This window comes from Gobio gobio (assembly GCF_949357685.1).
Source record: "Gobio gobio genome assembly, chromosome: 4".
Classification (NCBI taxonomy): domain Eukaryota; kingdom Metazoa; phylum Chordata; class Actinopteri; order Cypriniformes; family Gobionidae; genus Gobio; species Gobio gobio.
Window position 1 is genome coordinate 25,822,080 of NC_137100.1, and position 14,635 is coordinate 25,836,714.

At 37.4% G+C, this 14,635-nt stretch overlaps 1 protein-coding gene across 11 annotated transcripts in view; it reads left to right on the plus strand.

Moving 5' to 3' along the window:
* mctp1a (multiple C2 domains, transmembrane 1a) overlaps positions 1–14,635 on the plus strand; it is a 254,225-nt gene that overhangs the window by 147,930 nt on the left and 91,660 nt on the right. For all 11 annotated transcript variants that reach the window (XM_079814163.1, XM_079814162.1, XM_079814159.1 and 8 more), the window contains exons 3-5: positions 12,378–12,520; positions 12,765–12,844; positions 13,320–13,431. In XM_079814163.1, the coding sequence (XP_079670289.1) occupies positions 12,378–12,520; positions 12,765–12,844; positions 13,320–13,431 (335 nt within the window). The remainder of the gene's footprint in view (positions 1–12,377; positions 12,521–12,764; positions 12,845–13,319; positions 13,432–14,635) is intronic.

Genomic DNA, 14,635 nt, shown 5'->3' on the forward strand with positions numbered 1-14,635 from the left:
CTTGATACAGATGGATCACTCAAATCAGAAAGAATGTTAAGGTTATGATGATGGCGATTGACATGAGCGGGATGTTATAGTTCAAGGAATTTTTTGTACCTTCTACATACTGAATATGATTGGGTGAAAGCACATTAAACAGGTAGCACTAATTCACACACGCAATCGCTCTCTCTAATGCATTCAAGCAGAAATCTGTTACATAGTCAGTAATGACCCGTAGATAAACCAACTGATGAAAACGTAGCCTACTATTTTCATCTTTCTAAACAAAATTTGCACTTCAATAAACACAATAAACTACGTTGAAACTATCTCCTATTGTTTATTTATTTTTTTCATTTAATGTATGTTATAAACCAAACTTTTGTGATATTTCAGAGCTTACTTAAATACTTTAGCCGCAGAGGGAAGACGGAGCAGTGTTTCATTGAGCGAGGCGGGGAGCGGGAAATGGTGAACCCGGAGCGGAGCTGGAGCAGAGTGATTACTAAATGTTTAGAGCATGGAGGGGAAATTGCTACCACTCCACTCCACTCACATACTCTGGTCTATAGCGCACATAAAACGAGAATGCATGAATCTAGATCTTTTTTTTTTGTTTAAAAGAAGATGCTGGTGAAGTTTTCCCGTATATTTTTTATGTTACTTTTTGATTTCTAGGGTGTGAATGATCATTCATTCTGTGGTCTCTCTGAGCGTCTTGCTCTGAGTCATGTGTTTTAAAGGAGTAAGATTGGCAGAATGTGTTGAGATGTGACCTGTGTCAGAACGACACACTTTAGCTCTGTTGATACATCAGAGTTTACTGGCTGCTGGTGGGTGCTTTAACAAGCACTTAGAAAACGTCGTCATGCACTGATGCTGGAGGGACACAGTAGGTATGTGGGTTTATTTGAGACTGAGAGACTTCAGACACACATTCACACCATGCTTTACATTTTACACAAACTATTCCATCTGTGGATCCTAATGAACAGGATGGATTTTTGAGTGCAGTTAAATGACTTCCATCAAGATTTCATCAGTGTCTGGACTCTGAGCTCTCAAGAGGAAATTACTGCAGGATATTGTATCCCCACCTCAAATTACAACTTAACCGTAACCAGGAAAACTCAGTTAGCCTGAAGAAAAAGATTTCTAATAGAACATTTGCCCTAAATCATCCTGAGCTCATTTAACTTTAATAAATAGTACTACTAATGGTCTGTCATAATGTTGATGACCCCCATAAAACCATTGTGTATTTATGTTCATATTTTCACGTGGTACTTCACTACTTAAAATGCCATGGTATTACAATCGTACATGACAAAAAACACATGGTTTTTGCATGGTACCATGTCCATTTGCAGTTCTATCCGTTATCTGTTTTTGGCCCGATTTTGGGCCATCGTTGTCGTCTGAAGTGGTAATTTAGTTTTTTTCCTGTTTGAGGTTATTCATAGTAAAGGAAGTGTAGAGTTTAAATCTTAGTGCTGTAGATGATGATAGTATTACTATCTGTCTCAAGGATTACTGTGCTTTATTTTGCTCACGTCAGGGGGGATTCCAGAAAGCAGGGTTAATTTACCATCACATAAACCCTGAACTCTCAGCTGATTAACCCAAACTCACGGTTATCGGTTCCCAAAATGTTCATTTTTTATGTTTAGCCATTTTCTTCCATATTTGTTGTAAGGTAAGATGTCACATATGTATTTTTGGTAACACTTTTTTTACAGTGCCATTGTTACATATGCTACTTGTACTACGTACCATAGTAACGTAATTAATATTACTCAGTACTTAAATATATAATTACACTGTAACAATGCAACCTTAAAATAATATGTAACCTATTTTTATTATAGAAATACACTATATTGCCAAAAGCTCATCCATGTCTTTATGGACCTTGCTTTGTGCACTGGTGTGCAGTCATGTTGGAACAGGAAGGGGCCATCCCCAAACGGTTCCCACAAAGTTGGGAGCATGAAATTGTCCAAAATGTCTTGGAATGCTGAAGCATTAAGAGTTCCTTTCACAAGTCCAACCCTTGAAAAACAACCCCACACAATAATCCCCCCTCCACCACAGTTTACAATTGGCACAATCCAGTCCGGCAAGTACCGTTCTCCTTGCAACCACCAAAACCAGACTCGTCCATTGGATTGCCAGACAGAGAGGCGGGATTCGTCACTCCAGAGAACACGTCTCCACTGCTCTAGAGTCCAGTGGCGGCGTGCTTTACACCACTGCATCCAACGCTTTGCATTGCACTTGGTGATGTAAGGCTCGGATCATATTGCGTCCACTTTGTTATAATACCACTAACAGTTCACAGTAGAATATTTAGTATTGAGGACATTTTATGAATGGACTTATTGTACAGGTGGCAACCTATTACGGTACCACGCTAGAAATCACTGAGCTCCTGAGAGCGACCCATTCTTTCACAAATATTTGTAGAATCAGTCTGCATGCCTAGGTGCTTGATTTTATACACCTGTGGCCATGAAAGTGATTGGAACACCTGAATTCTATGATTTGGAGGGGTTTCCCAATACTTTTGGCAATATAGTATATATCATATTAAAAATGTCCTGTTGCAAAAAATAATAAATATTGCTATGTCTATGAAAATTACCTCCGATTTTGGAACCGAATGTTGAGGTTACTTGTTTGTAAACTTTCCCAGGGATGTTGGATAACCTTCTTTCTGGAACACCCCACAGGTAAACATAAAAGATGTGTGCCAAAAGAACAAAATAGTGGAGAGAGAATACATTTATTAACGTTACACTGCCCCTTGGTGGCTTCATTGCATATATTACACTTCTAGAGTAAGATTCTGCTAAAGGAGTCCTGCTTGTTTAGTAGCTTATTTTATGATATATGTGCTGTGAAATGGCCACAGTTTATAGGCCACTAAAACTGACCTGACAATTGTCTTTTGATCTATTGTAGAAAAGCACAGCTCAACTGAAACGGTTGCCAGGCCTCAGTGTATGTCGTCATTGCTGGCAAAGGCAGTTCCACTCTGATGCTGCAGTATTATTTGTGACTGAGAGTGTTAGATGGCTGCACAAGCAAAGCAGAGGTTAATGATATCAATCCAACTGATAAAAAAGTAATAACAGATAGATAGATAAAATGAGGCTCTGAATAGATTTAACATTTAACTAAATTAATTACATTATTATGGCTGTCAAGTACAGCATTGATAAATTGTCGCTTGAATGTTTTTTTGTTGTATTTCCATATCAGTGACAGTAAAGTACTACAAAATATTTCTATTTCAAATAAATGCTGTTTTTTAAACTTTCTATTTTTCAAAGAATCCTGAAAAAAATCTTTAACGGTTTCCACAAAAAAATATTTGTTTTCAACGTTGGTAATAATAAGAACAGTTTTCTCAGTTTACTAGGAGCTCACAGAGTAATTTCAGCTGATTTGGATGTTTGAGCTGCGCACTGAGATTGACTGATAGTCAGACTGTAAACAGCAGTCACAATTACAGCTGCAAAAACATTATGCATTTTGTATAAGAATATAAATAATGACAGCAACAATAAGAACATTTATTTCTTATTGTCTGTGTAATTCTTTGAGCTAAATTCTGCTAATCTGCTTTCCTCTTATCACAGTGTTCACATGGGCATTGTGACAAAACTCTGGCAGTGAGAATCTGTCAGTCATAGAATACTTAATGACTCATCACTAATATTTATTATATAATGGCTTGTTTACATATTAACTTTTCTGGACTGGACTTGTATGTTTATGTTTTGAGTGCCATGTTGTAGTTCTTTGTAACTAATTCTCTGTGGGTATTCTCTGCTCCATTTTTCAAAATGGCTGTTCCATTGAAAAATATGTTGGAGAGTTTCTGGCTTATTGCCATCTTGCTCCATTGATTGACATTATGCTGATAGAATGTTTTTGGAGCGGGCTGGACAATGTAATCAGCCAACTGATTCCAGGGGGAGGTCCTAACTGGACCTTGGCACAGTATTTGGACTTTGCTCTGCTAATGTGTGGATCCAGTGGAGGAGAATCTGTCCACTAAACATATTTTTGGGGGGTGATACAAGTCCCAAGCTTCGATGGCTACAGAGTCTGGTCTACCGCAGACGCCAGCCGCCACACCGGTGTCACCAGCCATCATGGCTGCCATGCCGGAGTCCCCAGCCATCATGCCTTGGGGACTAAACTATGTACATAATAGTTTTTTTGCCTTTTTTACGCATAATTCCCAGTCTGAGGACATGAACAGCTCTGAATATAAAGTCACGTCTTGCCATCTCGAGACTATGGTAATTATGACATGGTGTTAACACAACATAAACTCTGCAGGGCTGTGGCCCTCCAGGAATTGAGTTTTGCACCCCTGCATGTATGATTTCTAGAGCTGATATAGCATAATTTGTTCAGCAGAATGATGTAAGCTTTGTCAAGATTGCATCATCCATGACTTCTAGGAATAACATGATTCATATCATGTATGACACTATACCAGCTTCAGATTGCATCATTCATTGTTTTGCCTAAAAATCAAGTACTGGACCCAGTTATCAATTGTGACCCGTGCTGGCAAAAGGAGTCGGAGTGTGCACGGGATAATTTTGAGCTACAGGTAATAGAAGTGAAACATTTTTCGATTTTGGACGATTTTGAGGTTTTCACAAAAATGTGTTAATTAAGCTCTCGTAATTGAGGTCAAGAAATTACCTTAGCTGCTTATGAACTCAGGTCATCTCCATAAACAAATAAATACAATTTCATATTAGTACTATTTCTTGGTTTCTGGTTTCTAGTACTATTTCTTGGTTTCAATTTCAAGCTAGCTGGCTTTTTAGATTGACAGTCATTTATAGGTCCATAAAAAATGCAGTTTGAGAGCAAATGTGCAGGTGTCTAATGTACATATTGATCTGAGGGGAGAAATTGCTCACCAATCAGCACACTATGACCCTAAAGTCACACACAGTGCCTCACTCATTCAAACCATCTATTGATCTTTCTGTGAACGGATCTCTTGGAGCACCTCCACTTCTTGCTCACTCATGTGTTGTGAAGGGCAGTTGACAGATGAATGGTATAGGCAATGTACTCTGGAAATTCCCCTACTCTGTCAATCTTCCATTGTGGCAGATGAGAAATCATTCTTGATCACAAATTTTCTTTGTTTTATTCAGATGAATGATAAACGTCTTTCAGTATAATGCTGAATGCTGTGCTGCAGGCAGCTGTCAAGGGCAGAGATGTGGCATACATCAGACCTACACAGTTAATGTGTCAGCATTTTTTTCCACCAAAGACTGTCAGAACTTTCCGATACATTGTTCAGTGCTGCAGACAAGGATGCCTCGCTCTCTCCTTTTAGTAGCCTACTTTTTTTTGTTCTGCAATATTTTGTGCTTTATGTTACCTTTCTAGATAGGCCTACCACTATACAATAAGGTTTTATTTGTTAACATTAGTTAACATTAGAACAATACTTCTACAGCATTTATTCATCTTAGTTTATTTATTAAGTTGTTTATGTATTATAATATTTTTGTGGCCAACAGAGTGGTGCAAAAATGAAATTTTTGTTGGCTAAAACCTGGAAACCGGTTAGCATGTTAGCACTTCTTGTTCCATAGTCCTGAAGTCAATGTATTTTTTGAATGGGTTTTTGGTTAAATGCTTGAAATAAGCTCTGTGGTAAACACAAGATCAAAAATGTTTACATTTTATTCTACGGTATAAAATACATCAGTAATATCCTCTTGTGTTGTTTTTTAAAGCTTTTACTTGTCTTGTAAAAGGTGGAGGCTAACAAGTGGCTAAATGGGACTTCAGAGGTTGTCTGGGACATTAAACGTCAGCCGGACAGGAAAGCTCACCCACTCACTAGTCCGCTTTCACAGCCTCCTTGAATTTATAAGCTTGCTCGTGCAAACTATAAACTTTCAATGTTTTTAGTGATGGTGTCGTTGAAGTCACGCTACTGTGGTGAAGTTTGTTTATAGCCTATACGTTTAGCTTTTGACTTCTGTCGATTGTATTCACGATTAAAAAAATTTAAAAGTTGTGTTCATTTGTGATGATTATCACAATCATAAGAATCATAAGCTTTTGTTAGTCATATACCTTATTTTCTGCTATAATCCAAAACCCAATGGAAAAATCCTATTGGGTTTTTGTTGAGGGAACCAGGGTGATGCTAGTCTCGCGTAGCCAGATCTTCAGACTCCATGTCCATAACCACCAAATAGGCCATCTGACTGACGTATAAAGAAACCGATCGCAGTCATCAGTTTTGTTCAGCATCATGTTTAGGGGAGTGGAAATGTAAAGTCTAACAGACCGGTGTGTAAAACTCTTGGACTCATTTTAAAGAGTCTATACAATGAACTTCACATACTTTAGTTTTTCCTGATAAGCTCTTATTGCTACATTTGTAAACATGACGGCTTTCTTCCGTAAGGGAATTCACAACAAATTCACAACATGGCTTCACAACATCTTAAAGAACACGACATGCATGTATCCCGAAAATTCTGTAGAATTCAAATGATGACTTGGAAACTCCTGAGGTGTTTTCAATTTTGTGTGCCAAATGCATCAGACATTCAGTCAACAGTCCATGGGCATGACGTCTAAGACTATGACGATGCTAACTGGGTTGGCCTACAAAATTACATCATCCCTGCACCACACTATGGGGAGGCCTTGAAGTCAAAAAGGCTTAGATACAGTGTCCTGTATCCAATGGGGTCCAAAAATTGGAGACCACATTGTAAATCTCAGATCTTTTAGAAATCTGAAACAAAGAAATTCTACGACTTGAAATGAATAAGAAATATTTCAGATCCTTCACTGTTTATAAAGTAAATTTGTGATCATGTGACTTTTTCTACATATGGTCAGATCTTCTTCCACCGAAGCTCAGGATGCTCTTCGGATCATCTCAAATCATGCTGGAGAACATGATCCTCAAACTTGTGGAGTTCTTGCAGCACAAGCGCTGATGTCAGTAAAGAAAAAGACAAGCAAAATACATTTTTAATGCATTTCACCCAAATTGCTATGCTGATGTCATTTTAAATTAAGATGTATTCAAATAGAAACATCCTAAACAGAGACATTTTTAATTGTGGTTTCAGTACACTATTTCTTATAGTATGTGATGTGTTTATGTGATGTGAATTGTCTATATTGAATGTTTTAATGTGTATACACTGTTAAATATTCTTTGGTCTTTTCCTTTACCTTGAAATGGACACATTAAGATAAACCGACTTCTTGCAGCTATCTCATGGTGCACAAACATAATTCACAGCTAGGCATCAACATCCAAAGGCAAACAGATTGCTTACCAAAGTCATTATCTAGAGTCACTGACTCCTCTTGAATTTGAATGCAGTTTATTGTATTATTTAGATGAATGACTCAGTGGCTGAACGAACATTGGGATTGCCGTTATGGGTGGATGAATAGGAAAATAACATCTCATGTTGGTGTCGTATATCTGGTGTTAGTATGGATTTCAGTGGTATATAAAGGCAGTGAATTGGAAAATATTTTTTTCACAGACAAGGCTTGAGCCTAGTCCCAGACTAAAATGCATGTTTGAGCTGTTTTAACTGAAAGCAACTTGCACTGACATATCTTAAAATGTCAATGCCATTGTTTTGTCTCAAAATGCAGTGATGTTTTTTTTCTTAGGCATCTTTATAAAAGCTACTTAAATGTCCTAATTGAACTATAAGGCCTAATCCTGGCCCAATCTAAACCCTGTTTGTGAAACCAGGCCTATATGTGGGAAAAATAAAACTGGACAAGTGTAAATGCATCTGGTTGTTTAAACCAAATTGTTAAAAAATAAATGTGTGAGAGCGTGTTATTGGCTATATATGACATGTTGTAGCCAGATATGCCGGCGCTACTGCAACACGCATCGCCGCAAATGAGTAGCAAACACGCAAACTGCCGTGAAGTAAGTGAAGTAGAAAGTCTTAGATGCTCAAACACAATCATCTTCATTAAAACTAATGAGACTAAATGATCTTACCAGTGCTTAGGTCGCTCTTTCTGATACTGCGGTCTTGAAATGAGCAGATGAATAAAATGCAGCTCATATCTGTTGCTTTCGTTGACGTGAACTCCGTTAAATGTGCATATAGCACGGGAATTGAAGATCAGATTTATTTTCATTTTGCGGAGAGGTGTAAGGTAAGACAACCTGCACATTTTTTATTATTATTTTTTTTATTTGTTTAGATTGTGTAGCCCGTTTCATTTGCGAAATTACCACCGCTTGGTGGTCACTTTAAAAAACAACAACTTTAATTTAACAAACAAAAAAATGCTCCAAACATTTTTCTAAATTAATTTAATAAAGAAACAAAACTAAATATAACTACTTGTACATTAAAAACAAAACTGAACTATTTTAATGGCTGCAACAATGTGTAATAGGGAGAAGAATAAATAAATAAAATGGGCTCCAGTTGGACTCGGGCCGATCATTTTGATAAGCTGTCGGACACGGCCGGGCTAGGGCCTAGATTTGAGCTTCTTGTCTGCAAGCGTTCATTTTTCACAAAAGACAGTAACACGAGTAACAAACTCCTTTAAACTTCAATAATTGTAATTGCGTTACTTGATAAAAAAAAAAAAAGATTTAATTACATGTGCGTTTCCGCTAAAAGTAGTGGAATTACAGTAACGCGTTACTTAAATGTTAGTACATAGAAATTAAAGGCATCTAATATAAAGTGGGATCAAATACTATATAAAAATGACAAAAAAAAACCCAAACAAAATCAAAACAAAACCCAGTACCAGTGCTGAGTGTACAGCATGCTGTCATGCTGATCTACAGGAGCAGGTTTGATAACTGTAATACATGTCTCAGTGCTGATCTAATAGCCCATAGAGGCTTTCCTCAGAGACTCTGATGAGCACTGAGAGAAACACACTGCAGAGGTGTTGAATGGGGATTCCCTGCCAGTGAGCTGATGTAATTTAAGTGATCGTACAGTATATGGAGCTGTCATCAGCGTGCCCACACCAACACTTTTTACAGTGTAACACTCCAGTCTGCAGGTTTTGCAGACGAGTGGATGTTCATAGATATGGACAAATACTACTCAAACTTTCAAAGAGATAGTTCACTCAAAAATGAAAATATTGTCAATCATTTACTCACCCTCATGTCATTCCAGACCTGTGTGTTCTTGTTCAAACTGCTCTTTTCTATACAATAAAACTGAATAGTGACCAGGGGCTTTTGAATTTCATAAAGGACAAAAAGCATCAAAAATATTTTTTTGATTTTGTTTGTTTTTTTGTCTCCTTTGCGTCAGATCTCATTCTTATTCACATACAGCATATTCCAATGTGTCAGTGGTGCCAAATTTGAATATGCATAAGATTTGCAAGCTATTTAAACTTGAACTTTAAGTTTCCTTAAAGCTATTTTATTGATGTAGCGTCACATTCACTCTTTTATTGCTGGATAATGCATCACAGGGACACACGGGTTTCTACAGAGCAGAACGTGAGCTGAATTTAAACATTAGGAGGTTGATTGATTCCCGGTAAATCCAACACTTTTATATAGTCATAATATTGACCTTTCTCTGCATTGATGTTTGTCAGAGTAATGAAATCTAAGGGACCACTTAAATCTAATGGTTAAGGACATGTGTTACATGTGGTTTGGCACAACAGATGTGTCATTGTGCATTTATTTGTTGCATTTTGTGGACACAATGTTACTTAGAATTGTTACAGCATCATTTAGACTCAAGATTTTATTGACAAATTTTATTGACGAAGTACAGTGACATTTTTTTATTTTTACAGTACATATACTTTATTTATTTGCATTTGTATTTATTAATTTTTATAAGCTTACAAATGTTCATGTTGCTTATCCAGCTCATTTATTTGTGAAGAATGATGGCACATTTTTCTATTAAACCACATACCTTCCTGATTCATCAGATTCGCATGGCAAGTGCTGTGATTTCACATCTCTGGTAGATATTAATTTATGCCATGCTTCTTCATGCAGAGTGATGGAGTGTAGATCCTGGTCCACTGCAGTCAGCTAGAGCAGGTCAGGTGACACATGCAGGAAGATGTTCACATTTAACACTGAACACACAGTGACATCTAGTGGTCTCTTATGAAAACTGCACTGTTGCAAACCCATTGAGTCAAATGTCAGGATGTTGCTTTTACAATTTTAGGGAACTAAATCTGAAATCGTCCCCTATACCCTCGAATAGGGCATTATTTGAAAGGACAGCCATTTGTAGTGGTGTCCAAAACCATAGTGGACGTTATTGAGCGCACTAAAGAGTGCAATAAAGAGTATACAGCCGATGTACACTCAACAAATTCATAAGTTTTCATTCACTCCTTCAAGTGAATTGCGTAGGTGGACTAACGTAGGGAATAGTGATTTCGGATTCAGCCCAAGTCAATTACAAGTCTCGTAATGTATTAACATTGTGTTATTATATGCTCTGTAGTTGTTCTTTCTGTTGATTCTTATTTTCTTAGGGTATACAATGAAGCTCTGTCATTTTGATTATTATTCACTTGTGTATTTGTTCATTTATGTTTGCACTAACTGTATTTAGACTGCTCTTGGCTCCACACAGCAGACTTGGGCCCTGTCCCAAATGGCACACTTCATGTGCAGTTTCGGTCTTGTGGACTTACAATGGCCGCTGCGTGCGTGTGTCCGTTAAAGGGATAGTTCACCCAAAAATGAAAATTTGACATTTATCTGCTTACCCCCAGGCCATCGTTGTAGGTGTCTTTGTTTCTTCAGTAGAACACAAATGGAGATTTTTTTACTTCAACCGTTGCTTTGTGTCACTCATAGAATGCTTGTCAATGGTGTCTAATTCTATTAGGGTAAAAAAAAAAACATGCACAGACAACTTCAACTTCACGATCTAGTGTAGAGACCTTTTTTACGGTCTATGGACCTCACACACAGGAAGTGATGTCTCTACACTAGATCGTGTACATTGACCTTCCTTTCCGGAAGTGCTGCGCTTTCAGGGCTGTCGGACATGGTGTTGTATTTGAGGTAAAAAATGATATAAATACTGTTCGGTTTATCGCACAAACCGATCGTTTCGTGTCTTAAGACATTAATGTGTCGTCACGAGCCGCATGGATTAATTTGAAGTTGTCTGTGCATGTTTTTTTTACCCTAATAGAATTAGACCCCATTGACAGGCATTCTATGAGTGACACACAGCAACGGTTGAAGTTAAAAATCTCCATTTGTGTTCTACTGAAGAACAAAGACACCTACACCTTGAATGGCCTGGGGGTAAGCAGATAAATGTCAAATTTTCATTTTTGGGTGAACTATCCCTTTAAGTCCACGAGACTGTAGGGTGTCCCATTTGTAATTTTAGGTCTCAGAAGGGCGCCGCTAAGAGGGGGGGAAGTTAGGACGATTCTAAGGGCCCACACACTTTTGGGGCCCCCGGAGATCATTAAGTTTTGTTTTGTATAAATTGTATCTTAATTTTAATCAGTGTTTCATCAGCCAATTGAGGCATTCTGGGTCGAGCGAGCAGTGCTTAATTGGTCAGTATTATTAAATTGCAGACAAAGATTTTGGATAGCTAGGTTGGTGCAGTAGGGGGCCCAACATCATATTCTTTCATAGGGCCCAAAATTGCTAGCGGCGCCCCTGCTCGCGAGCGCCCCCTTTGAGGTCGGTATGCGCCCTTGATATGCACTTCTGCCGAGTCCGCACTGGTGCGGGTTACGCAGCGGACTTCTACCCGGCAGCCAAAGCGGCATTACGTCGTGAAAGTGCGGACTCAGAGAAAGACTGTGAGGTTTTAGGGTGCCATTTGGGACAGGGCCTTATACGCTGTCATTTTAGTGCTTGAGCCAATAAAGGTTGACAGTTAAGGTCACATGACCCACATCTTTCTGCCTCAGACCAATTTCACAAACTGTACACAGCTACTCTGTGGGAAAGAAAAAGCCTTTCAGCAAAACAAAACAACAACAACAACAAAAAAGACAGAGATGAAAAATATGCGCATATGAACAATTATGTGTTTGTTGCTGTCAGCAATAAGAATGTATTGCATCTTCTCAGACTGTTTTATACCTGGATGATGTAGGATTGTAAATAGTTATCAGAAGGATTGGATACAGATAAGATTCAGAATTGAATATAGAGAGTGCTAATTCCAATTCATTTTCTCAGTGAAGTTTCATCTTTCTCTTGCTGTATTTGGAAAGTATTTCCAGTGTGCTAAGTTTGTCTATGTTCTAGTTTTGTAAAAGAAAAAAGGTTTCTTTTGAATAACAGTAAAATATATTGTGCTTTTTTCTTGTTGTATTGACAGGGACCAGTGATCCATATGTGAAGTTTAAGATCGCAGGAAAGGAGGTTTTTCGCAGCAAGACAATCCACAAGAACCTTAACCCAGTATGGGAAGAGAAAGTCAGTCTGCTGGTGGAGAGTTTGAGAGAGCCGCTCTACGTGAAGGTAAATGATAAATAACAGTTTGAGTGCTTCGCTCCAATCGTTAAATTGATTATGTAGACCTTTTTATTTGCTGCTAAGGCATTAGTGCTTATTTATTGTGTTTGATTGAATGCAGCTAATGGAGATTGTAAAGAGTCAGTCTGTATATTTACGCTTTAAACTGTACGCCAGTCTTACAGTCACAGTAACTCCTGCCTCTGTTCTTTGTTGTGTGAAATTACATGGTGTTTTCTTTCCTCTGCAGGTCTTTGACTATGACTTTGGGCTGCAGGATGACTTTATGGGCTCTGCATATCTCTATTTAGAGTCCTTGGAGCACCACAGGTCGTCTGACGCTTTGTGACACATCGACGCATCTGAAACACAATCACAAGATTCACAATCTTAATTCATTTACTTTGACACTGCTGCCCCCTAGTGATTTTGTATGTACAAACAAGGGTTATTATAGTTAACTAAAAGCATAAAAAAACACTAACTAGAAAAAAATACTCATATTTAAATTCAGTTGCCAAGCTCATTTTCATTGAGCTTTAATTTGATGTACTAAAATAGCTAAAACAAAAACTGAAATACAAAAAAAACAAAAGGTAATAAAAATGACCAAAAACACAACAAAATTACTAAAACTTCAAGTAAAATGAAAATATAAAACTAAAAACCAATTCAAAATATTAATAACTGTAGGACCTCAATGATAGTAAACACATGAATGCTGTGAGAAACGAAGAACACATAATCTTCGATCGTGTCATGTATTCGGTTGTTCATACTGTAGCTTCTCTCTGTGCCCTTTTAGGACCTTGGATGTGACCCTTGAACTCAAAGATCCCCACTATCCCAACCATGACTTGGGTTCACTTGATCTGGCAGTCACACTTGTTCCAAAAGAGGGAGACTTCAGGGAAACAGTGAGTTCTTTCCTTTTCATATCTCTGTGTGATTTTCTAGCTGGAGGTGTGTGACGTGATGTTGCTGGATCAGATGTGCCTGGAACATGTGTTACTTTATTCATTATCAGACCTAAATAGATAATAAGGCGATTCCCGAAAATTCCCATTGTTGTGTGCTTTCAGGAAAAATACAGTACATTCTGTCTCCATATTTCTGTCTACAGGGTTCCAACGGTCAGGGAAACCTGAAAATATCAGGGAACTTATCTCTTCTTCAGCTCTACAGTACAAAAAACATTAGGAATTGGGTATTCTCTGTTAAATTTATTTGATAAACACTTATCCAAATCTGTACATTTTGGGAAAGTAATGGAAATTAGCTTGGTATCTAATAAAAAAAATAAAAAAAAAATAAAATAAAAACGAAATTTAAGGTACCGGCAATCTACCACTTTCTTTGATTTGCACTAACGTTCAAAGGTTTGGGGTCGGGTTTTTGTTTTTAAAGAAATTAATAATTTTTTCAGCAAGAACATGTTTTACATTGTTACAAAAAGTGTTTATTTCAGATAAATGCTGTTCTTTTAATCTTTCTATTCTTTAAGTATCCTGCAAAAATGGTTTCCACAAACATATTAAGCAGCACAAATGTTTTCAACATTGATAATAATCATAAATGTTTCTTGAGCAGCAAATCAGCATATTAGAATGATTTATGAAGGATCATGTGCATGGAGACTGGAGTAATGAAGCTTTGCCATCACAGGAATAAATGACGTTTTAAAATATATTAAAACAAGAAAACAGCTAGTATAAATTGTAATAATATTTCACATTATTGCTGTTTTACTGTATTTGATCAAATTAATGCAGCCTTGGTGCTCATAAAACTTCTTTCAAAGACATTAAAAAATCTTACCGACCCCAAACTTGTGAACAATTGTCTATTTTGCCATTTCCCTTTTATTTTCAAGTGTTTCATATGTTTTTTTTCCTTACCAAATATATATTATTTCACCCATTTGACCATAGTACAGAACGCTACAATTTTCTTCTCTGGGCTGGATGAGCCAATATCTGACCTGGAAATTATTTATATTGCATACTTCAGGTATCGTCTAGAGAATATGCTTGGCCTCTCTTTACTTAAAGCCTTATGCAGTCACACGTCTTGTTTTTGCATTTAGTAATTGTTGCTCTGGAGGAAAGAGTTCATGTTCAC